General features: G+C 42.4%; 3 protein-coding genes across 3 annotated transcripts; 2 read left to right on the top strand and 1 right to left on the bottom strand.

Moving 5' to 3' along the window:
* The first annotated feature begins 2,743 nt into the window (after window positions 1-2,743).
* Window positions 2,744-13,689, top strand: LOC124273476 (endoglucanase 4-like). The gene is made up of 15 exons (XM_046708745.1): window positions 2,744-2,823; window positions 3,865-4,041; window positions 4,252-4,516; window positions 4,904-4,939; window positions 5,242-5,405; window positions 5,995-6,208; window positions 6,370-6,543; window positions 7,309-7,493; window positions 7,899-8,058; window positions 9,077-9,188; window positions 9,865-10,015; window positions 11,311-11,458; window positions 11,893-12,058; window positions 12,995-13,185; window positions 13,590-13,689. The coding sequence occupies exons 2-15, from the start codon at window positions 3,865-3,867 to the stop codon at window positions 13,649-13,651; spliced, it is 2,205 nt and encodes a 734-aa protein (XP_046564701.1). The 5' UTR covers window positions 2,744-2,823; the 3' UTR covers window positions 13,652-13,689.
* Window positions 13,690-18,014: 4,325 nt separating this feature from the next.
* LOC124273477 lies at window positions 18,015-21,464 on the top strand. Its single transcript, XM_046708746.1, has 4 exons — window positions 18,015-18,146; window positions 18,664-18,850; window positions 19,803-20,003; window positions 20,622-21,464. The coding sequence occupies exons 2-4, from the start codon at window positions 18,665-18,667 to the stop codon at window positions 21,390-21,392; spliced, it is 1,158 nt and encodes a 385-aa protein (XP_046564702.1). The 5' UTR covers window positions 18,015-18,146; window position 18,664; the 3' UTR covers window positions 21,393-21,464.
* A 464-nt stretch (window positions 21,465-21,928) lies between these two features.
* LOC124273471 (G-protein coupled receptor daf-37-like) lies at window positions 21,929-24,102 on the bottom strand. The gene is made up of 2 exons (XM_046708742.1): window positions 23,230-24,102; window positions 21,929-21,961 (listed from the first exon to the last, which is right to left on the bottom strand). Exons 1-2 carry the CDS (start codon window positions 24,100-24,102, stop codon window positions 21,929-21,931), a joined length of 906 nt encoding a protein of 301 aa, XP_046564698.1.
* Window positions 24,103-26,227: the final 2,125 nt, after the last annotated feature.

The raw sequence follows: 26,227 nt of genomic DNA on the forward strand, positions 1-26,227 counted from the left end.
AACTGCCCTAGATATCTGGCAGCATTTCTTTATCTGCAGCCGTTGAGGGGGTGCGCCACACCACGCCCAACCGTGTATGCTACTCCAGACACTTCTATATTTTGCTATCTACCTTTACTGAAACAGACAGCAAATTTATTGAATTAAAATATCTCTTTATTTTACTTCTGGTATTACAGTGTTGTTAATTTTCAGGCTCTAACAGAAACGACGACAAAACCCTTTCCACATCCATCAGAAATTTCAGATAATAGCAGAATGGATTCTACAATTCTGACTGTTAGTTTGACATCGCATTCAGCTTTACAGCTGGACCAGACATTCCAGTGATTGACTTCATGAGATACGATGACAGAGCATGTATTTACGAATCACTTTCAAATGCTGATTATATTAGATCTTCGTAAAAAGTGATTTCGGGAATGAATCATGGTACAGGTCAAAAGTAAGGAATTTCATCGGACATCATTTTTGTTACTAATGCATCAGTTTTTTATGTTTTCAGAGCAAAAACATTGTACCTCAAAGTTTATTATCAGTTTTGATACGTAAATTTGATGTATACTTAAGTGTGAAAGACTGAGATTTCTCAGTTGGAGAAAAGGGATATTTTCACTGCAGTGACAGGAATTTGGTATGTTCACTGTAGTTAAAATATCTCTTTGCTGGCACCACTTTATTGCTCAAAAACGGTTTCTGGCAAGTATCTTGTCACACCACAAAATAAACAGCATTGTAATAATATGCTTTTCACCAAAGCCGGGTTATCGAATGACCAACGTTCACCGAACAGAACCAATCAACTGATCGCTTGGTCATTCCGTGCACTGAGGGAGTGCGACTGTCCTTTGCTGAGTTCAGTCCAGTCCACGCTACGCTTCGTGCGAGTTCACCTCTTTTCAAAACACTAGAGTTACGAGTTGGCAGCATTCGAAACTGACATTTTATGTTCAAGTGATTTATTTCACTTGAATGACACTGGTCATCACCTGTATTTATGTAACACTGTAAACAGTTTCACTTTGTCTCAATCGGCCTGCCATGTTTGTTTGTGGTTGTTACGTACTCGTGCGTCAGCACCGAGTGTTGACGTTAACGATGCTGAGACCAAAATGATGCATTGATGGATATGATCATAAGTGCTGTCGCATTGTTACAACGACAATAAATCAAAGATGACAGCTGATAGAGATATGTGTTTTAATATTTATCTTATTTTCGATTACCGAACTATGTCATATATATGTGCCTGAACAAAGACGTGAACAGTCTTGGATATCGTTTATCGAATTTTCTCGGATTAATAATGTTTGTCTTTAATTAAACAAAAAAATTGAAGCACATAATAACTAGAATGTTTAATGTGTCAAGTGATATATGATGTATTTGTCATCTCGTGACGTGAAAAAAACTATGAAACATCATGAACCCGCGTAGATCAGGGTGAGAATTGGTCTTCAGCAACCCATGCTTGTTGTAATTGGCGACTAACGGGATCGGGTGGTCAGGGCTTGTTGACACATCATAGATCAAAGCTCATGCTGTTGATCACTGGACTGTCTGGTTCAGACTGGATTATTTACAGACCGCCGCCATACAGCCGGAAGATTGCTGAGTGCGGCGTTAAACAAACAGACAAACAAACAAACAACCTATAGAATGTATATTTGTGATATTAACTTACACAAAGAACAGTTTGCCCCCATACTGTAAGGTTATATGGGGATGTGTGGGCGATAAATATATAATTCAACGTCAACACCAGAGAATAACCAGAGACTACCCAGTCTCGATTAGCTGCCTAAACATTTTCCACTGGGCTAAAAAGCAGAACCATATACATGGGCCACTGAAAACCATGGCTGACATGCAAGTGTTTACAACAGAGATGATCATGTCCCGCCCTACCTGTAGCAGGGCCGCCTTAAACAGTTTGCATTAAGTCAGTGACACGACAGGGCATTTACTGGTTTTGTTGAAAGTTGAATTACGTCGGTGTTTTACAAATGCAGGGATTGTTCTTCATTTTCCACGTAAACGCTGCGTCTGTGACGGTTGAACTGGAACAATTTCTTGCAGGTATCCTTGCATATTATATTGAACTGTTTGTAGTCACTCGTCCTTGAACCCGGTTTTGGCTATACATAATGTAAAGCTAAGACATGTATGACCTGTGTGCTACGCGGCCCGTAGTCAGGTCACGGGTTCTCTTGGTCCTCTGTCTTCTTTCCAGTACAGCCGAGTGGATGTTCTAGAGACACAGTGAACATATCTACAAAAACACCTGGTTTAATCACAGATCAGAATCTAATGATTACGGTAATCCGACCAACAACACTCCAGTAGATCACAGACAGTGGATGAGTGTCATTTTCTGACGCTTTTAACAATAATACAAAGTTAACATGTCTAATTACGAGGAATCGAACCCGGTGTTTTGGCTTGATGGGCAAACGCTTCATCCTCTATGCCACCCAATGGTCTTCAAACACTATAAATATAGCCATAGATAACAAAGACACAAAAACAGTGATGTTTGATGCTCGCTTAGAAACACGATCAACATTATATCTATGGATGAGTAATACTATTAATATTTAAGATAATCATAACATCACATTTCTTGAAATGATTTAGCAACAAAACCGACCGGAGAGATAATAGCAGACAATGTGTTCGGTGATCGACAAGCAACCTACATTTCCACGTGTACAGAACGTAAGAGTTCATGGTGATAAGGTTATCTGGTTCTTGGAATCGAAGCTGGTTATGAGTCACTGAAGTACAACCTAACCTTCTGAGACTTGACATAGGAACAACAAGGTAGTATATATTTTATTCATCCATTGTTTGGTCATTCGACGTAGACATCCAGACATATTGGCATTGGATTGTTGGATTTTAAGTGTAAGATCCATTCATCAAAATCATGAGACGGCAAATTCACTATTCTTTTCAAAATATTTGTTGGTGCAGCAATACATAGTTTCATAACTAACTCGGAGAGAGTTACACTGACACATATCAAAATAGAGACTATTTAGTATATATATTTAGAAAATGTATACAAATTAATGTTCTTGATATAAAGTACACATGTTTACTTAAACACATAAAAAACAACATAGTTGCAAGCTGCTTTTAAAAATATATATTTAGAAATGTTGGTTTTGCAGATGTAGCTGTGGAAATAGCAATTCGCCATACAAATTCCGTTCCTCATAACCCACCTTACCGTCAGGCCCACAGGGGCGGTGGTGTAGCTTAATGGTTAAAGCGTTGGCTCGTCACGCCGAAGACCCGGGTTCGAATCCCCATCATGGGCACAATGTGTGAAGCCCATTTCTGGTGTCCCCCGCCGTGATGTTGCTGGAATATTGCTTAAAGCGGCGTAAAACCAAACTCAGTCAGTCAGTCAGTCAGGCCCACAACATCTGTGACTCCACAACTATCAGCCTCTAGTTGACAGACTCGATATTTTCAGGCTGGCGTGATTTAGCTGGAATACTGCGGAGTGCGGCACAAAACAACATATTTGTATTTCTACAATAGTCAGTGAGTGAGTTTGGTTTTACGCCTCTTTTAGCAATATTCCAGCAATATCACGGCGGGGGACACTAAAATTGGTCTTCACACATTGTACCCATGTGGGGAATCGAACCCGGGCCTCCTACCGGGCCCGGTAGGAGCGAACGCTTCAACCACTAGGCCACCCCACTGCCCTACTAGAAAAGACAATGGTGATGGATTACATACACTGTATTTACAGGCAGGGTTCAGGCGCACACAGTTTAATTAAGATGGTTTTGATTGATATTTCATCTCCACTAAATAATTCTATGTGTTTATTTATCTGTCTCGCAGATGTTGGCACTCTGCTTCCTGGGGTTACTCTCCATTACATCAGCAGATGTAGTTCCTGTAACCATTGGCAACCACTGGGGTGGTGGTTTTCAAGGACAGTTTTGTTTACCTTTTGATCATGACGTGTCTTCTTGGAGAGCTCGTTTGGAGATCAGCGAGCCTACGTCGTCGCTTGAAGTGAGTTTGTAGTGAGTGAGTGAGTGAGTGAGTTAAGTTTTACGCCGCTTTTACCACTATTCCCGCAGTATTACGGCGGGGGACATCAGAAATGGGCTTCTCCTATTGTACCCATGTGGGGAATCAAACCCGGGTCTTTAACCACTAGGCTACCCCACCGCCCCCTGTTAATAAAGGAAGTAATGTGTGCTATCCCTGTCTACCTGTCAGGTGTGGCTAGCTGACATAGAGTCCCACAGTGCTGATGGTAAAGAGTACGTGCTGGTCAACAAGCCCTTCAACGGGGTGGAACACACGGGAGATAAACTATGTATCGACTTCGTTGGTCATGCTAGCGGCGACATCACGCCGACAGTCAACGTCATCTTTGGTAAAATGCCTGATACTACAACAAAACCTTCAACAACACCAATGTCCACGACCCCAACTACGCCCACCACGCCTACAACAACGGTGACACTGGCACCAGGAGAGAGTATGTCGATATCTTCACATCTCATATTTCATATGATAGCTTCATATCGATGTATGAAACATGTCGTTAAAACAGTAACTGCAGAGTCATTTTGAAAAAGATGAAAAAAAGATTCCGGTTTTTGTATATGTGTTAGTGAATATAGTAATGTAAGAACGCCACGTGGCTGTTTAACGCCGCATTCAGGTTTGTAATTTTTTTTAATAATTACGTAGATATGCGATTTTGGAGCAGACAAACCAGTGATGGATATAATGAACAACTATGACAACCGGATCTGATCACTCGCTTCAGTTTAGTTCATCATGGTTACTCTTTTCTCCTGGAATCACTCCATTTATAATTGCTTATATGTTGCTGACAACGTGATCATGTATGTATATTCAGCCTGGCCACCAATCACACTTCCACCTGCACCAACAGGTGAGTACGACTTCTCTATCTTATAATGTTTAGAACTAGATTGAATATATCACAGTGAGCTGAATAATTAGAAAACTTAACAAATATTACCTGTTACTGAAAATACATTGGTGCACACGTGCGTCGGTGTCAAACTCACAAACCTTTCTGGCCACGGCCATGAAGTTATTGAAGCATCGTAAAATATTTTGTCATTGGTCAGAATACAATAAAATTTTAAACTTTCTCTCTCTCTGTGCGCGCAAGCGTTCGTGTGTGTGCGTATGTGCGGGTACCAATAAATGATGATTTGTGTTTTCTAGCTGGTCTAAAACCAGAACACGTGGGTCACAACCTGACCGCCCCCCTAACTGTGATCACTCACCGTGGGGACATGTGGGAGGGGCAGGTTTGTTTCGACCTGAAGGATGAGATCGTGGCGTGGGAGCTGGTTCTGGTCTTCACCTCGGATGTGAAGGGAATCTCCGTGAGGAACTTTACATGTCTTTACATAAACCTGAAGTAAAGACAAACAATGTGTCAGCGTGATCTTCTCACATGTCTGTCTATATTTGAACTGATGTAAAGGCATACATGAACACTTTTCAACATGATTTCTAAAAAAGTATGCCCTGAGCACATGGCGGACCAAAGTAACTTTATGCATCATAATTAACAATTGTTAAGATAATTATAATCATGCTGATTGTGACAACTGATATTTCGGCATGGTATTTTACTGTGTACGTAGGTAGCATAGGAAGCTCAATCCTACACAGTTGAAGTCAGGTTGAATGATGACAAATTGATATATACAGTATTATTTAAATACAAATAATGGTGATATGTTTGTGTAAGGTATCAGTATCACAGTCAGCCCTGTGGTCCACAGCCCCTAAATTGATCATGCGTAATAGTGTCCCCTATCTGAGGCAGGATCCTTGATGTCCAAACGGTCTGTACGACAGCGTAATGCATCATTCGCAATTATAACTTCTGTTCAACTGGTCGCATTTACGCGCCTCCAAATATAAAAAGGATGTTTTGTGCAAGTCCAAACTCATTCACTGCTTCAGACGTCAGAGGGGGATGTGTTGGGAGACTCGTCGTCGTGCGGCAAGCGCTTCACCATGGTCAACCACGACTACATGGGTATCCACTATGGAGGAGCTCAGTACTGTATCAAGATGTCTGGCAACGTCTGTGGTGGCGGCGTTCCGGCAGGAACTGGGGTTCTTGTGGACGTCACCAACGACGGACAAACGCTGCCACATCTTCCCGTGATAACAGGTAAATGCTCTTTCAATGCTTCCTTCGAATTTGGCATCAGTTCTCTAGCATTAAAAGGTTGTTTGGTAATTTTGAAAATACTGAAAACATCTTCCATCGAGACCAATTACTCCATATGTTAGTTTGACATTAGTACGAGTATCGGTCTTCCCTGTGCCTAGGTGCCCAGAAAACCAAGTACAACTACGGTGAGATCCTGATGAAGTCCATCTTGTTCTACGAGGCTCAGAGATCCGGGAAACTCCCCCCTGACAACAGGATCCCCTGGAGGGGGGACTCCGCCCTTAACGACAAGGGGGCCAACGGGGAAGACCTCACGGGGGGATGGTATGATGGTGAGCTAATTGTTTTATCCTGAGTTGGAGGGGATGTTTTGTATCCAGGAACAGAGGTTGTTTCACATGTCACGAAACTTCAGCTTGTAGTGGATGACACGGCAGCAACCAAAGTCCTACCCATGCAGCATTGATTGCTGAGGATCTTTGTTCCGTTGTACAAAACAAGATTACCTCAGTTAAGGTTGCAACAAAGTATCCTTCCCACGTTAAGGTTGGTCAAGCCTTAGTCAAGGTTGTTCTGTACAACGGCATCCTCCTGTGTTTTAACCCAGAACCTCAAAGGGTTGAAGGTTCAGAAGTGTTAGAAGTGGACTGACTACACCCTTACTTTAATCATCTTTGGTGTCTAATATTACGGATATTTACATGATTGAGCAATAATAAAGTGATGTTTGATCCCCATTAGTATGTACTTGAATGACGTCTCTTGAGCTGGCATTTTTACTAATCTTCACTGAGCCATTGGTATCATGATTTTCCCACTTCCCGTTCTCGTTTACTTTTAAACCCTGTTGAATCTGTTTCGTCGAGACTGAATACTAATATCCTCCAGTACTGACGTTTTATATTCAGCCAATTCAGTTAAAGATATAGAGGCCCACAACAGCATACAGCTTACCGTCGCCTGAACCTCGTCTTCGTATGATGCTGAATGTGGGAATTCAATCAAAGTGACCATCCCACAGATGACATCCTTACCTGAATACATGTATCTTCTAATACACACACATGGAGTTATTCATTACACACATCTTTTCGCAGCTGGCGATAACGTCAAATTCAACTTCCCCATGGCGTTCAGCACGACCCTCCTGACGTGGAGTCTCATCAGGTACAAGGACGCCTACGAGAAGACGGGTCAACTGGAGAAGATGTATGAATGCATCAAGTGGCCTCTGGACTACTTCATCAAGTGCCACACCAAGCCTAACGAACTCTACGCACAGGTGCCTCCATAAACACTCACATTTGCCCCCACACGTTTAATGTGTAACTAGGTTAAATGTTTTGAGTATCCTTCTTTTATAATGTTCATTTTAACATATAGGAATGAGCACAGTAACATTTTCGGTGGAACCTAAATATTAATATTAAGTTAATAACGTGTTTATGGGACCAAACTATTCCCGATTTTGTAACACTAATATTACTCTATGACAATAACTTGCTGTGACCCCGTCATACATTGCATTTCCATGAATATTTCGCTTGTATCGGACGCATTGAAATGCATTTTAAAATACTTAAATATTCTACTTAATGCGATTCCAACGTATTCTTCTTTATTGCCTATTAGTTATCTTTCATTTGCATTGAATTCCAAATCAGCAAGTTCCAACCCTATATAACAGGTTGGAAACGGCGGGTCAGACCATGGAACATGGACCAGTCCCGAGCGCATGACAGAACCGAGACCAGCCTACAAAATCGACGCCTCCAAGCCTGGATCCGACCTCGCAATGGAGACAGCTGCTGCCATGGCCGCCGGTTCCATCGCCTTCAAGATAAAAGGTACATGAAAAGACAACATAAGTTATCCCATCATCATTGGTATCACGTACACAAAGTTACCGTAGATGTGGCTATTCCCTATTGGCAATGAAGGGCAAACAATTTGAGATTTTCACGATATGGTGATAAGAAGAAGGGTAAATGAGCAGACAATATGAATTTCTCACGCCATTATTAGTACCGCGTACACAGAGATACCGTGGAGGTGGCTAGTGTCCGCTCAGACTTGGAGTAACGTTTGCCGCAGCTTCACCATGGTTTTGTGAAAATGGGCATGGTTCAGTTCCTGTGGATGTGTCAAAGATGTGTCAACACCTTCTCTGTTTCGCGGAAGCATGAGTTGGCCTCAGGCGGTTTAAGGCAGTGCAATTCCCCATGCAGAGTTGCGTCCCTTGGGTTTGAATCCTGGGTCGCTCTGACAATATTCCTGGGTTTGTTACCTCAATCCTCATGGGGCTCACCCGTCGTAAACATCTGAGACCTGCCTCCAGGCTTTTCTCCAACACTTCCCTCACTCACTTACACAGTTCGCTCTTACGCAGGCAATGTTGGGAACATCAATCACAGAGACATTTCTGCTCCTCTACAATAATTCTTGAACGATAACGCTTATCACAAGGCAGTAACAGTCGAATTTGATTTCAGGTTGAAAGGATTGTGTTATCATTGTCTCCTGGTCTGTTTGTGATGTATTGAATTCACTGTCATTGTGTGAAGCATGATGGCCTCTGTCATCCCTGATTCCTGTGAAAGTCACACGTTCACGATCAGGCCGTGGCAGAGTGGTGATGATACCTGAAGTGCAGGCCATGCTTACCCTCTTCATCTGGTGGCATACTGGGGATCTATCTATATCATATCACAGTCATAGTGGCCTTTCCACCTGATGGATAATCAGCACTGGTCAGTCTCTGGCGTTTACGTTATATATCATCCCAATGACAACGTAAGTATTTGAAATTATCATTGAGGTTTGGAAAAAGTTGCTTAAAGATGTTCTCTGTTCGTGTCCTGCCAGACCCCGCCTACTCGGCCACCCTGCTGAAACACGCCCAGCAGCTGTTTGAGTTCGCCAAAGCTCACCAGGGCAAGTACAGTGCCAGCGTCTCAGCGGCTGCCGGCTTTTACACGTACGTACATCTAGTTCACTTACGACGAGGCGACAAGTACACCCACAACCACTAGTTTACGTGAGACAAATACTCTTAAGCACAACACAATACAACCAACCAATACAACAGGCGTGCCAGTGTACAAAACAAACTTGACTGAATACAGCATGTTTTTTTGTTAAGGTATGGGAGTTGTGATCAACTGAGCACTAATATCGCCTTGCATAATGGCACCCTGGACATTTACAGGGAGTTAAACACAAGTACTACAACCACGTGTTCACACAATGCACGAACAATCGATACACAAAGCACTTACTATCACTAACCCTGGGCTACACACTGGTATATAAATCGATGACAGTGAACACCAGTTAATCTATCACCACCTGTTAATCAAACATGATATGTTATTCAGGTGCAAAAGATTAAATTAATTTAAAAACATGTTCTTTGTACAATGCGACAAATCATCAAAATGAATCTGATCAAATTTGAATCTTATCAAATCTTATAAAAACTAAAAAAATATGGTGTAAATCATCACCAAGTGGAGGGTTTCTCTCTATTGATCAGTAAAGTATCACGTGTATCAGTAAACTGCCACGTCTATGGGTAAAGTGTTTCAGTAAACTGTCACATGTATCAACGGTGCCATGTATGTATTAGTCAGGCAGCATCCCGGATGTTTCAGCTCCCAGTCAGATGCTGACGAGAACAGCTGGGGCGGGATGTGGCTGCACAAGGCCACAGGGGACAAGCAGTATCTGGACTACGCCGAGCAACACTTCCTGAACAAGTCCGCTTGGGGCTTCTCCTGGGACGAGAAGATAGATGGCGCTAACGTATGTAAAGCAGTATTCACGCCACTTCTCGGATCAACAGCTGTATTGAAACACGACTGCCCTTCTTGCCCTCAATACTACAATACACAACGTTCACAGTGAATACATTCTTTCAACTGGAGCAACACATTTTAAGATTAAAATCGAACAAAAGAAATACGCACATCAAACAAAAAATATAGAAAAATGAGAGTTATCTCCCTTAGGCACGTGATTGCAGTTTTCTGTGTTTGAATCCACGTAAGGAAGGAGGATCGTGGCCAAATAATGACTGGTCATGCAGGGAGTTAAGGTGAAGAGTCGTTTACACTAAAGTATATATTTGAAAGGCAACTGCTGGTGAAATACATTTCCAGGGAATGTTTATGCAGGAAGTCAATGTACGCTGCTTTTGGGATACTTGGTTGTTGGTTGTTCGACCAGTTACTTGGAGGCTGTTAAACCCAGATCTGTAACCTGGATTTGGGGTTTATTTAGAGTGTATACACAGTAGTGGGGTAACCGTATTCAGTATACAGATTTCACATCAACAGTGAATACTGGTGCATAAACAATTTTCAATTTATATTTCATTTTTCAATCTTGAAATCGCACCCTTTTCTAAGTTCTTTGTGATCTGTGTAAAGTAGTATACGGGATTCAAAGAAATGTGTTTTGTCGAGGGAGACACACAACCCGAGGCCAGTCTTGTGGGTTTGCAATACAGTAAAGATGAGCTGAATATGGTGTAGGTGAGGCAAACCCGGGGAGTTAATGACGATATTAGGATTCAGTAATGAAATCATAATATTATAATTATTCAAATTTTAAGTATAATCAATATTATACGGGCACGACGTTTATGGATAACAACGTCTGTATCACGATAAAGACAATGCATACAGAGAGAAGTAAGATAGATTCGGTACAACGTTGGAAACCTTTACTGACACTGTAACAGTATATACAAATAGTGTGTGTGGGCCTCGGCTTCAAAGGACTGCAAGCATACAGAATCAACCATGGCTTTATTGGTATCAGCTATCCATTGCAGAGAGCACACATAGAAGGAACTTTCACAATGTTTCCACAAACAAACCTTTAGTTACTTGACCATGCGACCATTCAGCATGATGATAATTTTATGTCAAGCAAGTGATGACAACGACATAAGAATCTATGTCGAAACGTCGCCTTCCACAGAACAAAAAAGTTGTATATCCATAATATTATCATCATTCTTCATCGCCTCAACTTCTAAAATGCCCATGAAAGAAGTCATGCTCCCATTAATAAACCACTGTTAATCTCCACAGGTACTGATGTACGAGGCGACAAAGAAAGACCTGTACAAGAGTCACATAGAAGACACGTTCAAGATGTGGTTTCCTGGGGGCAAGGAGATCGTGTATAGCCCCAAGTGCATGGCGTTCAGACTGGAGTGGGGGGCACTTCGGTATGCTTGTAAGTTGCTGCAACATTGTACGGACATTTTATTGTCTCGTGAGTCGTGAGTCGTGAACTGATGCACTGGATTGTCCAGACCGAGTTATTATTTACACACCACCGTAAAATAACAGCAACTTTGCTGTACAATTCACCCAGTTTCATGAGTTGGTTTGTATTCCTGAACATAATCGTGTGAGGATTTCTGTATGGACATAGTTTCATTAATTTTCAGTAAGTATTTCTTTTGTCGCCGGTGTCAAGTCAGTATCTTTTTGCTACTCTCACCGCAACATCACGTTTAGGGACACACGTTCCCTTTCCCAGTTAAGTAATTAAACCAAACTAGGACTTTTGAAAAAGGCATGACAAATAAGGTCATCGCCACAAGGATTCACCACCAGACTTTAGATTACGGTGTTTACGCTGTGTGTCATGCCAATCTATTCCAGCTAACACCGCCTTCATCGCACTGGTCGCCGCTGATGACGGCATCAACACCGAGTTGTACCGGAAGTGGGCGATGACACAGCTCCACTACGTCTACGGCGACACTGGAAGAAGCTACATTGTTGGCTACGGAGTGAACCCTCCAAAGAATCCACATCATAGGGCCAGGTATAGTTTCATTGCTTGTGTCTTTGTGTCGTTGCTTGCGTCTTGTGTTTGTCTTTGTGTCTAAGTCTTGCTTGTGTCTTGTTTGTGTCTTTGTGTCATTGCTTGTGTCTATATCATCTCCACTGCTGCGATGGTCGGTCCGAAGCAACGAAAAACACCAAACAAGGCTGCCTTACAAGCGTCAAGTGGCCAGTTCCTTTCTTTCTTTACTCATGTGTTTTTCGGCTGGATCGATGCAGGGATTAATTCCGTAGGTTATTCTAGTTTCGACAGAAGGGTGTTTGGCTATGTTCATCCTGCTATGATAGATACCATCAACCATTGACAACTAAGGCATCACCAGTTCCAACAAGTCGCTTATAATCAACCCACCTCAGTGATTGGTGGAATTCATCAGTCAAGCATAATGACCCTTCTGAAGGAGAACTCGGTGCGGGCCCATTGCCAAACTACAGCCTCACACGAGCGAATCAAAATATTGTTATAGTTGAACTTTCTTCTGGAAACTTTCCTGAGGATTTCTTCTTTGTGTGGCATTTTACAAAATGAGAATACAATATTGACAAACAATATTGCAAACCAATTCTTTTGTTTCGTGAGTGCGACACTTTGATACAGTTTTTTCGATGCCGTTGTCAATCCTGATAATTGCATTTTTTGGATTGATATGGTTACGCCATCAGGCGCTCGAGTATTGCAGGAAACAGAAGTCGAGTTGAGTATTGTTGTCACGGTGAGTACAGTGTCTTGTAAACATTCACGTCCATGGCGAATTGGACAGGGATGACAGAAACATGACAAAATTGTGACAAAACATACTGGCACAATAAACAAAACCCAATCTAGTTCATGCGTCCCAAATCCAAATGACTTGGTGATGAAGTACCCTTGCAACATCAGAATGATCCAATGACACTTCCGGTCAATGTGTTTCAGCTCATGCCCTATGTTGCCGGCCCCGTGCACCTGGGAGTCTCAGACCAACAAGGGGCCCAATCCCCACACGCTGTACGGCGCAATGGTGGGCGGCCCCGGCAAAGACGACAGCTACACCGACGACAGAAAAGACTACGTCAAAAACGAGGTGGCGTGCGATTACAACGCCGGCATGCACGCCTCGACAGCAGGTGCGTGTTGTTGTTCGTGCATGAAGAACTTATAGTTAGAGTAGTGATCTGAAACGTAATTAACTTGCCTCATGTCAATCGTGGTTATTTATGAGAATAAGGACTCAACCCAAGAAAAGTACTAGAATCTATACTGTAATGAGAAAGTGTAATACCAAATGTAACATGACATTTGACCACTTCCTAAATGGCATTGTATAATCATATTCTATACTATACTCAGTAATACTCCCAATAATTCATATAGCCCATGCTTGCTAGACCACTTACTGTTAGCCGTTCCATGGCGCTTGGATATATTTATGTACAGTGTTGATGATACATAGTCACGTAGACTTAAAGTTACAGACAATAAACTTCTCCACAGTGTTGTTGGGTTGTTGATCACATCTTTCTCATTCCAGCGTTGGAGCATTTGTCCCTGGTTCAACAGCTCCCTACAACGTACAGGGAAATATGTCCGTGAGACCAGCAGCTTCGTAATTAAATGTCAAGAAAAACGCATTTATTTGTCTGTATTCATTCAGCAATGGTGACAGGGAAGTTAAACTCCAGGTAGCCAGTGTCGACACCTGTGCTATTATTTGTAAGGGCTAACAATTTTGTATAGCAGAAACATTAGGGTTTCAGGTGCCATTCAAGTGCTTTGACGCACCAGACCATCCACCAGCATCTCTTCTTCACACATTACACATTGCTGTCTCTTATAAGTGGATATTTTCAGCAGTTCTCGAGATGTTTTACAAGGACAACACTTTCACGTTAAATGCAGCACTTTCAACGGGTAATGTGTTCGATTTTCCATTCCTATTGTCATGCAGCAGTTGTCTGGTACAGCCTTGCTTGGTTGTGTGGGCGTGGGTAATTGATCTTCAGTAACCCACGCTTGTCGTAAGAGGCGACTAACGGGATCGGGTGGTCAGGCTCACTGACTTGGCTGACACATGTCATCGGTTCCCAATTGTGTAGATTGGTGCTCATACTGGATTGTCTGGTCCAGACTCGATTATTTACAGACCGCCGCCATATAGCTGGAATATTGCTGAGTGCGGCGTAAAACTCAACTCACTCACTCACTTGGATATAGTTGTGTGCGTCCCTTGTATCGAGAGACCCCGGTAGCAGCATCCAAACCACACTCTACAGAAAAAAGACCATCCATTCTGACCGGTACATTCATTTCAACTCCAAACATTCTCACTAAAACTAAATCTGACGTAAAGCGCCAAGAAAATTAGTTCCAGCAGCCATGACCTAGAACATGAGCTTTATCACCATCAGCATGGCTTTACTAACCTCAACCAGTACTCTACTAAGAGTTTGTCAAGAGGAAAATCTCGACCACACTCGAGCCCCAAACCCAAATTGACCAAGCCCTGAATCACCATCCTCTCCTATCTGACAATTATGTGCCAGTTGTTATTCTATTACATGCTGTTGTTAATGTTAATCTGCTGTTTGTCATACTTCTCATTACCTGGCTGTAGTCACTATTAGCTTGATAATGGTGTAAGAGTCTACACTCAAACGTGACCTATGCATTAAACAGGATGTTGTTGTCCATAACGTCATGTGCCTCAGTATTGATTCACCAGCTTCTAGAATGCCGATCGAATCATATTAAGTAATTGATTATTTGAAATAACATATATATAAGTTATCGGTATCCGTGCATTCAAAACCACTTAATTCAGGTCACAGAAGAACACATTAAATATGATATAAAAAAAACCCAGCACGTATATCATTTGTCTATGCCATATACATATAGGAATTAGGTTCCGTGAGAGTTTGACGTATTTCAAGGCTTCGATCAACCTTGAAATGAGGTAAAAGAAAACATTTGACTAATGTCTGGACGGACATCTACAACGGAGAGTTTAAGACTACTTAACAACTAATGGCGGCATAAGCACGCATGCGCATTCCTTCATTACTTTATTATACGTGCACAAACAGACTTCATCTTTACAACGACAACGCGACATTTAATCAAAACAGCCCATTTGTATGGCGTTTTTCCAATCAGAAAGGGCGGTGGGGTAGCTTAGTGGTTAAAGCATTCGCTCGTCACGCTGAAGGCCCGGGTTCGATTTCCCCCACATGGGCACAATGTGTGAAGCCCATTTCTGGTGTCCCCGCCGGGAATATTGCTGGAATATTGCTAAAAGCGGCGTAAAGCCAAACTCACTCACTCACACACTCATTCCAATCAGAATATCACGTTCCAAGCCTTTAAAACACCGGCAATTCTCATTCCCAATGGGAGAGTGCGACCTAAGCTGTCTTTGAGGTGTTGGATGCTTAAGTCATATTACCATCTCATTCTACCCGGCTTTCTATCCACTCCTGGCTGAACAGAGCCACATTTCAGACAAGTTCATCAGCGTGACACAGGACTGTCTCAAGAAACTCTCTCAAGAGCCAAACTGTCGAACATGGTCACCTACACCCAAGGCCAAAAGAAAGCTGCCTGTGCTAAAAATCTTAATAAAAATCAACACAGACAAAAATTTCAAAAGATTTCATATCTATTTATGTTGATAGTAAGGCCACTTGCTAAATATCCGGAGGTTATTACAACATCAAACATGAAGTAATGGTCAAGCAACATTTAATTAAATGACACTGGTATCAAAAAGCAAAGTTACATGTTTTCAGTTGTGTTGAACACTATCTGTGAACTCCAGATTTGTCAACGTTTAGGTGTGCATTACTTAGTATCTTGTGTGTCCTCCTTCTGCATTGATACAGCAAGTACTCGACGTCTCATTGACGTTGTGAGACGTCTGATGAAGGCATTTGGGATATTCCTCCATTCATGATGAATGGCCTGTTCCAGTTGTCTCAGGTTTGCTGGAGGGTTTAGTCTCATTATGATTTTTCTGCCCAGAAAGTCCCAGAGATGCTCTTTTGGTGAGAGGTCAGGGGGAAAGAGACGGCCAAGGCAAAACGTTGATGTTATTGGTTCCCATGAAGTATGTCACAATCCTAGCTGTGTGTGCAGGAGCATTGTCTTGTTGAAATAATGTCCTTTGGTGTTGATTAACGAAAGGAAACACAACTGGACGAATAACCTGGTCAATGTATTGTTGTGCTGTCAGGTTGCCTTGAACTGTGACCAATTGTGTCTTCATTTCGCCACAGATACCTCCCCAAACCATAACACTCCCGCCACTATGAGCCTGAACCTCCATAACGCATGGCGGGGCATGACGTTCACCACGACGGCGATATACACGTGCTCTACCGTCTCTGTGGTATAAAGAAAACCTACTCTAATCGCTGAATAGAACCCTACGCCAATCACGAAGCTGCCATCGTCGAACACGACGTGCCCAGATCAGCCTATTCAGGCGATGTTGACGTGTCAGCATTGTTCCACGGAATTGTCGTCTAACTGGGTGTCTGCTGACAACTCGACCGAGTGCCGTTGATGCCGATTCCGAAACTGTCAGGAACCGATTCCTCAGATGTAGAATTCGTAGATATTGGTCTTCCTGAGGGGTAGTGACCTTTGGTCTACCTGACCTTGGTCGATCCACAGTGCTGCCAGTCTCATTGAAACGTTTAATAAGTCTATTGATAGTATGTCTGTGACAACCAAACGTTCTTGCGACATGGGCATGAGAAGCTCCCATGTTTATTATTCCTATAACTCTTTCACGCTGTTCTGAAGTAAGTCTAGGCATATCTAAAGTGTTTTCCTGTTTCACAACGTCTGTGTTATACCAACGGTCGTTAAATGCCTCATTTGGCTGACGTAGTGTCGCTTCTATCCTTCAAAAACGTGTATTTCACCATTTGCACAAATTTCACGATTTTTTAGCTCGAAGTCAACTTTTCCTAATGACAACATTATTGGTGTGTTTTGGCGATTGTTAAATAAAAGAAAATAATTTTCAACAATTTTGAATAAATTTCATATATCAAAATTAAAATGAGCCACTTTCGTTTGGCCTTGAGTGTATTCGAGAACTTCACCTGGTGTCTATGCTGATGTGGCCTGGATTTTAACGCCGTCTTGAACAATATTTCAGTTAATTCACAGCCTGTCAGCTTGATATTGGAGATATGTCCAAAGTGAAGAATGTGTATGGTGCTGGGATTCGAACCTAGTATCATAGCTTTCTGATGCGACTAAGAGTGGCAACCGTGCACAGCGAATTGTCCCGTCTAAAATGACAGGGCCACCATGTGACGTCATTACAATGCAGAAGCGCAAAGAATTTGTCTTGTTGCTAAAACACGTTTGATTGGCTAAATACACCAACATTGACAATATATGAAATAATTTTCAAAACAGCAATGAAAGAGTTGTATCAAGCTCAAGAAAAGCGGCCTCTCATTGCCATTACAAGTACTTCTTCAGTTTTAAAACCACTGGAGGGAACAAAGGACCACTGAAGTCTGAAATAGAGTATAGCTTTTTCTGCGCATGCGTAGACTAACTGACTTTCTACACATGCGCACCGGTAATCGAAAAAGGCGACAACGTGACAACTCGACAACGGGACATATTTTAATCTTGAAAATGAATAGAAAAATATTATCCAAAGCTCGACAATGTGACAAAGCGACAATGCGACAATGCGACAAATGGTCGAAATGTCGCGTTGTCGCATTGTTGCGCTTTGGTTAATTTTGCATTCTTTGTGCTTGTTTTTGAGAGGGCGACAACGCGACAATGTCCCTTCTAGGAATCTATAGAAAACTGCCCTTGCTGGTTTCCAAGCGAAAAGATTGTGTTCAGCTGAGGGTAGGATGGATTTCAAGAGCATGCTCAACTGTTTATGGCGAATCTTCATACGCATATTATGGTAATCTCACGTTCCTCGCGTAGTTTTCCAGAAAGTATTATACAACGTAGCATTACTATCAGTATCTGTGCACGTGGCCTGAACAGCCCGTGAAATCCCACACTGAATATATCTGCGTGCTGCTACCACTCTGCAAGTCACGTATGTACTGTTACATGTAGTTAATCAGGAAACTGATAAATTTAATACATGTATTTTAGATAAAATAATATGAATAATGCCTTCATGACAAATCCTAAAGACCAAATGCGCATTTGTAGTTGTATCGTGTGTTTGTGTAGTCTGTTCAGTTCGTCAGCTTCTAACGCGCGCACGTCAAATGACCCAATTCAATGCCAGCCGTACCGTTGCGTGGTAAAGAAGCATTGAGTCAAGACGATGGCACAGGTGCCATGTTGTTGTCTGTGCTGGCAGAAGGTGTGTTGGTGGAAGCCTTCGCTACACTACACTACACAGTCACATATGTTCATGGTTGACGTATGTGAGACGTTTTCAAACTGATCCATGACTGCTATTGTCCATATGTAATAGTTCAAAATGGTAACTCTTCAGTATTATTTGGGGTAAAATATGTGAAGACCATTTTTTGTATCCCCCGCCATGATAGTGTTGCAATATTGCGAAAAGCGGCGTAAAAATCACTCCCTCACTCACTCAGGATGTTGTGGATCAGTCTCTTCCTCCTCCCCATGTTCACCTCCCCCTGGGTGTCAGGAATGATGGACCTTACCATCACCAAGACCTGGGGGAACACCATCAAGTCGGAATTCTGCTTGTCCGTCACGCATGACGTCATCAACTGGCGGGGACATCTATTCTTTGACCAACCAACCAACAACATGCAGGTACAGTAGTTTCCCACTTTTAATCTATTTTCTACTTTCCGTGATTCTCTTCCACGCTGAAAATCTAATTGTGACAGTTCTGCTACCATTCTTGGTGACGTTATCATCATAGCTCTGCTACCATTCTTGGTGACATTATAATGACAGCTCTGCGAATGCGCAGCACCTGATTATATATATAAACGAAAACGAGAACAATAGATATATGTAGTCTCAAACGAACATGTATATTCAACTGATCAGCACAAGGTTTGTGATGCCAGCAATGATGTCATGACGTCATTACTCACGAAATGAACAATGATGTGATGACGTCATTACTCATGAAGTCAACAATGGTGAAGTAACGCCATTACTCATGAAGTCAACAATTGTATGATGACGTCATTACGCATGAAGTCAACAATTGTATGATGACGTCCTTACGCATGAAGTCAACAATGGTGAAGTAACGCCATTACTCATGAAGTCAACAATTGTATGATGACGTCATTGCGCATGAAGTCAACAATTGTATGATGACGTCATTACGCATGAAATCAACAATGGTGAAGTAGCGCCATTACTCATGAAGTCAACAATTGTATGATGACGTCATTGCGCATGAAGTCAACAATTGTATGATGACGTCATTACCCATGAAGTCAACAATTGTATGATGACGTCCTTACGCATGAAGTCAACAATGGTGAAGTAACGCCATTACTCATGAAGTCAACAATTGTATGATGACGTCATTGCGCATGAAGTCAACAATTGTATGATGACGTCATCACGCATGAAATCAACAATGGTGAATGAACGCCATTACTCATGAAGTCAACAATTGTATGATGACGTCATTACGCATGAAGTCAACAATTGTTCCTGTTTCATGTTGTCTAGATATGGTGAGAGCTGTTGTACCAACATGAACCAATTGAGTTAATACGTACATTAACTGTATCCACAGTTTTACTCTGGAGTTGTGATAGAGTCCATGGACAACGGGAAGGAGTATGTGATAGAGCACACTCCCCGCCATGGCGAACTGACCACGGGTAGCAAGTACTGTGGTCACTTCATGGTGGACTACACTGGCCAGAAACCCTCAAGCATACAGTTCTACATTGAAGGGGTGAACGGACCTACTCCCACACCAGATTACCATAGGGTCAGTGCTCGGCTTGCTGCAAACTATGTAGACAATACCTGTGAAGTTGTTTTACACCCCGCAATGGTCAGTGAAGAAACCTTTGTGACCATCCAGTTTTATTTGTAGATTTTAAGCAAACAACTTGGTCGAGTTTGGTTAAGAATTACCCAACTGACGGGACAGCAGAAGAACGTAGTTGTAACACCATCGCAGTCCTTAACCAAATAGAAACAGCAGATAAACGTAGGAGAATAGTCTTATTGTTATGCCAAGTACAATTCCGAAAATGAAAATTCTGGAACAAATGTAAAAGTGACCCAATTATCCAAAGAAGTAGTACTGTTGCCCTGATGGAAAGAAAACGGTTTATATCAGAGGACATCAATAAATGTACGTGTACAGAAAGACGAACATCAGGATACTGTGAAATGATGAGGACATGTTGTTAGATCCGTGAAGATCCGGGTTAGAATCGATCTTCAGTAACACATGCTTGTCGTTAGAGGCGACTGGATTGATCACCGGATTGTCTGGTCGAAACTCGATTATTTACAGACCCGCCGCCATATAGCTGGAATATTGCTGAGTGCGGCGTAAACTAAATTCACTCACTCACTCACTCCCTGATGTTATATAGGTCACGTCCTCTGGGAACTGAAGTCTTTCGACCCCAACAACTACCTGAACAACTGGAAAGCCCTGGCCGACGGTCAGTGGGACGAAGGCTCTGGGTCAGTTGTGGATGACCCTGCTGGAGGGGGCGATAAGGTTCTTCGGGTGTTCTACGAAAAAGGCCAATACGTCGGACTCCATAATCACCGGGGTCTTGGATTCTACGCCAAACCTGCTGCTCCACAGAAGGCCTTGACCCTTAGCTATGACCTTTTCTTTGACCCTAACTTTGACTTCGTCAAAGGAGGTAAGTTGCCTGGACTGTTTGGAGGCTGGGTGAATTGTTCCGGGGGTGAGCATTCCGACACGTGCTTCACGGCCCGGCTGATGTGGAGGGTGAACGGGGATGGCGAGATATATGCCTACATTCCCTCTCAACAGGTGTCTACTTTCTGCCATGAAGTCCAGTGCAACTTCCAGTACGGCAATTCCCTGGGGAGAGGGAGTTGGAGGTTCCAGAAAGGGAAGTGGCAGACCATTACAGAACACATCACCCTCAACACTCCCGGGAAGACGGACGGGTTTGCCAAGATTTGGTATAATGGCTACAGTGTCTATGAAATCAACAACGTCAACTTCAGAAACAACCCCAACATACTAATTGACGGGATATTTTTCTCCACCTTCTTTGGAGGCAGTACTTCGAGCTGGGCCCCGACGAGGGACTGCTACGCCTACTTCAAGAACTTTGTCCTATCCACTGAAAACATTGACCCTCCTCGCATTGTGGGTTAAGGGTATGATTCATCGCTTATATGACATATTACCGGTATTGTGCACTATGTCATCAATACACAAATAAGTGGATTTCAGTCTTTATGTTGTGGTTTTGTGTTTGTATTTCATGTCCGTTCTTTTTGTTTTACGCAACTAGCTCGTAACTGTGTGATCGCCGCGAATAGCTGCTAATTTACTGACACGGCATTAAGAAATACTCACTCACTCACTCCACTCTGCTTGTGGTTAAACTTCGAGATCCGTGAACGAATATACAAGCGGCTTTCAGTCCCGAAGCCTTTTACAACATCCTCAATGCTACCGACTTTTGCTTTGGCTAGAAAAGTTGCAGACGTGTTCATTCCTATTTCGTACTGGATGACACTGCTCCAGAGAAATAAAATAATGACGTACTTACATGGGCAAGCAAACGTACCTCTTAATCCCTGTTTGAGAGATTAACGATAATATTTAATACCATATCAGTATTTTCAGGATATGTTTTTTTAACATCCTGTGTTTAATTTACTTGCCTTGGCGTGTGTTTGTGGATGCTACCGGCTGCAGGACGTGATACATTCATCAATCTACAAACACCCGGTGTCATCATTATGTAATAGTGATTCATGCTTAAATATTTATAGTCGTAATCGAACAATGGACTTTACAGTTAGAATATACCCATTAATGTTATTGAAAGGGTTGAATCGCTTCAGCTACAAACGTCCTTTTCAACAAAACACGTCTAAACTTCATGTAAAGCTGAACTGTACCCGCATGAAATACCATCTGCATCACACTTTCACGAAATCAAAACAGATAAACTACAGAAAACCTAGACAATTTCAAATTGCAAAACATTTATTAAATACCTGACGTGAAATACACGCAGTCGGGGTCAATGGACACATCCGTACACGTCAAGCAGTGAGCATGGTTCTCACACAAAGACCAAACCACAGGAATGTGTGATCAAGCGATTCTCACAGCCATTATAACAAAATGAAGAAGGATCAGCCCCATGGCTCGGCACCTAACCCGGAAATGCGGATATATATAGAACGTCATACTAGTGACGAGAAGATGTCATGGGAGCAGAGAAACAACGAGTTGTTTCTCTGCTCTCATGACATCTTCGAGTTCAATACAAACATCAAAATACACTAGTATGACGTTCTATATTTATTATATACCCTCTTATCTTGCCTTAATCTGCTATTAAGAAAACAAAAGATAGCGGCAGGTAGGGGTTCAATGCGGAATCTGGGGTGCAATACGGAATTTGACCACGTCATCCGTATTGCACCCCTGTATTACTATATTACGTTTACATTGGTAATACTATATAATAAGTAGGCATACAGTTTAACATGTCAACAAAGACGCTCTTAACTAAAGTTGCTGTCAACATTGATGTTCAAATATTTTTGGATACAGAATGTAATAATAAACAAAGGGACACTAAATCGATACATTATATACAAAATATGATGTTACCACCAAGAAAAACTATCTGCAGAACCAAAACATGATATGCCGACATAAGTCGTAACATCATCATTTACAATGCTTACAATAGCCAAACAAATTATGGAATAAATAATCATTTACAAGGTGAATACCTTTACGACACGTGGGTCACGGAAAAAGATGATTTCCATGATCCGAAAAGTGAACTTACATTTTCACGAAACTTTTTCCCGAATGCACAAAGGAAAACAAAATTAAAGACACAGTTACACACAGTGAGAGCGTTCCCGATTCTACCAAATACTATACAAGCATGTTTACAGTTCTTGCCTTGCCAAATTGAAAGTTTGAATATGAACTGCAGCGATGTGGACGAATGGCTCACGATGGACATCAGAGTCACAGCCAGAACAACGAGTGTGAACTTGCCGTCAGATCTTCCTCCCAGCTTACTGGTGGACTTGCCGCACGACTTAGCTACTGACTTGCGAATGGTATGTCGGGATCGGTACAAGTGCAGGAGAATCAGAGAAGTAGTTATTATGAATATCACAAAAGGAACAATTAGTTTTACGACCATGTTGAGGTACCCCCTGTAGTACCTCAGATAGAACTTTGAAAACATAAAGTCTCTGTTTCGTGGACGAAGCCATGACCTGTTCAGATAGGGTTCCCAGTAGCTTTCAGGCGCCATGGCGATCCAGTGGGGGATGTTGAACAGGATGGAAAAGGTATAGATAGCCAGAACAACCCATCTGATAGTTTTCCGGGTCATCATAGACTTGACCTTTAAAGGTTTGGTAACCATGACGTACCTCTGAAGGGCCAAAGCGACTGTGATGTAGATGCCCGCAGTGTATGCAGTGTGGGAGATGGGCGCCAGTATGGACTGGGAGACCATGGCAATATGGTCCACGAAGTCAGTTCCAGGGTTCACCCACAGTATACCGTCCAGGACGGTCACGGCGACAAGGTAGACGTTGTCGGGGACGGCAAGGTGGAATAGCAACGCTGTTCCAACTGAAGACATACTCTTCTGACCCAGCACCGCCATTGTGAAACAGTTGCCAAGAAACCCAAAAGACGCTATGACCAAGATGAAAATACCGTAGATCTTCATGTACGGGTTGTACGGGATTCCGTAATACACAAACCAGTCTGGTTCTGTCTCGGTATCATTGATGACTTCAGCCAAGGGAACATCCAAACTGATCCTCGAATGATTAGCCCCATCGTAAGTGATATTTGTGTAACCCATGCTTGCTGTGCAGACTGCTCCTACTGTCCCGACGCATATACACGCTCGGAATTCAACAAACCAGTTCAAGAGTCAATAACACCAGCAGCTTTTAGCACTATACTAGTACCCAAAATCCACAACCAAGCCTTCTGTGCAAAGCATTTTTGAAGCGCCTTTTATCCCTTGCCAACCACTTTAACACTTAGTCTATGTACCGGATGTACAAAAGTAAGGCGTGTTTATGGTCAGCTTATTACATCCTGTTCTGTCTGCCGCCAGATGGCATGACTAATTACTTCACACATAGAAGCACATTTATCAATGTACTGCCACTAAGCGTCGACCTGTCGGATCCAGCTACCGGTTACATGCTGCCAGGAAACTACCATCTGATTATGACACAAAACGGGAAGAGTTCATTACAGAAATAGGGGAAGTAGTTTCGTCAAAGTCGATCCCAGCTGACCTCATAATAAACTTTGATCAAACTGGCATGAAAATCGTCCCCGTATCAAATTGGACATTAACAACTCAAGGACATTCGTTGCGAATCGTTTCTTCAAACTTTGAAAAAGAAACATTTTGAAGTTCGCTTTGTTCCGGCTGGGTGCACTTGTGAGTTACAGCCGATGGACCTATCAGTGAACGGAGAATTGAAAGGGATAGTGAAGGAACAATTAGATATAGCTTCAGATATAGTCGCATTTTTCGCACTTATAAGTAGCTCGCATTATTTTATCAATGTACTAGTAAAAGAATCATTGGCATGATGGAAGTGATGGCATCATTAACAATTTGACATTGGCATCTATGATAATTGTTATTGTCACTCTGCTGACATAGATACGTCAACATTAATCCTACTACACCACAATAATCAGTTAACGGCCAGGTATATGGAGGTCAGTGGGTATGTGTATATATGATGTGTGTGACATCGTTAGCTACAATCATTAGTCAAAACAAATCGATATGTTAGCTTTGATGTTTGTGTCATGGTTGATACAAGTAAATGGCAGCCTCGGTGTAACACATATGGTTCACGAATCACCATCATGTGTTAAAGGGCCTTAGGGTAGGCTAATAGAAAATTCGTTCGCTTGTCTCTCTGATTACCGGTAATTTGATTCCCCAGTTCGGTACAATGTGTGCAGCCCTGTTATTGTAAAACCTAATAATTGTGTTTCTCCAGTACAACATAGAGCACTTTCGTCAAAGAAAATGGTCTGGCCCCAAACAAAGTAACATGCGCATATAACGCACACATATATACGTGTGTGTGACATATATAAAAAATGCTATATTTTCTCTCCCAACAATAAAACGCCTAGGTGTATTTTCCCGAATGTAAAGTGGGATAACACATGTAATCCTGTATCGGTAGCAACCAAATTTCACAGTATAAAGGATCAAATGTCTGTTAGCATGTATAGCTTATACATATAAGATGTGATGTGGTGAGGTGAGCTCAGGTCAAATGGGGAGTTTAACGTCGTACTTAAGAATATTTCGCTCATATGACGACGTGCATGGGTGTGCATGTGTGGCTGCTTGTACTAGCCCGGACTTAAGCTGGTTTTATAGTGCTAGCTCACTGAGATACCATGCCGCAGTTAAGCATGAATACCCCACTCAAGCACATTAAACTGACTCCGAGCCCACCAGTCCTTGTTGTACCCATTAATGCCGAGCGCCAGGCAGGGACCAACAAGTACCATATTTATACGTCATTTGGTATGACGCGGCCGGGGATCGAACCCGCGGCCTTCCGCTCTTCGCACAGACGCTCTAACCACTACTGCAGTCTGTAAAATGTTCAACAAGAGAAGGCGTCCGTTCCCAGTTGGGCGTTGTCTTCAATATCCAACTGATGGTACTCTGGTGAACATTGAGGTGACGTACAACCCCAGCCTCCGGACGTCCAATGTTTCGATTTACAGCAGTGAGTCGATATTCTGTGATAGGCTCACAGAACTTAACGGTATTCTTTCATTTAGCTAAAAAATGCCAATGGCCGTCTGAAAGCAAAACGCCTTGTAAGGCAATGTCTCCGCACTCGATTACTAAGAACTGCAAGTGCATACCTTTTTTGGCACTTTCGGGCGTATACGTACATTTAAGTTTCCGAAGATGTGTTTTTGCG

Source organism: Haliotis rubra, unplaced genomic scaffold (genome assembly GCF_003918875.1).
Source record: "Haliotis rubra isolate DU_JTF1 unplaced genomic scaffold, ASM391887v1 Scf1807, whole genome shotgun sequence".
Taxonomy (NCBI): Eukaryota; Metazoa; Mollusca; class Gastropoda; order Lepetellida; family Haliotidae; genus Haliotis; species Haliotis rubra.

What these genes read in the sequence shown, in the direction of transcription:
- LOC124273477 (XM_046708746.1), top strand. Translation starts at nt 18,665, where the DNA reads ATGTTGTGGATCAGTCTCTTCCTCCTCCCCATGTTCACCTCCCCCTGG. An exon ending in AACCAACCAACAACATGCAG is followed by an intron (nt 18,851 to 19,802) that starts GTACAGTAGTTT and finishes CTGTATCCACAG; the next exon opens with TTTTACTCTGGAGTTGTGAT. An exon ending in CCACACCAGATTACCATAGG is followed by an intron (nt 20,004 to 20,621) that starts GTCAGTGCTCGG and finishes TGATGTTATATA; the next exon opens with GGTCACGTCCTCTGGGAACT.
- LOC124273476 (XM_046708745.1), top strand. Translation starts at nt 3,865, where the DNA reads ATGTTGGCACTCTGCTTCCTGGGGTTACTCTCCATTACATCAGCAGAT. An exon ending in CTAACGAACTCTACGCACAG is followed by an intron (nt 7,494 to 7,898) that starts GTGCCTCCATAA and finishes CCTATATAACAG; the next exon opens with GTTGGAAACGGCGGGTCAGA. An exon ending in CATGCACGCCTCGACAGCAG is followed by an intron (nt 13,186 to 13,589) that starts GTGCGTGTTGTT and finishes TTCTCATTCCAG; the next exon opens with CGTTGGAGCATTTGTCCCTG.
- LOC124273471 (XM_046708742.1), bottom strand. Translation starts at nt 24,102, where the DNA reads ATGGGTTACACAAATATCACTTACGATGGGGCTAATCATTCGAGGATC. An exon ending in CTGTGACTCTGATGTCCATC is followed by an intron (nt 21,962 to 23,229) that starts GTGAGCCATTCG and finishes GGGTGTTTGTAG; the next exon opens with ATTGATGAATGTATCACGTC.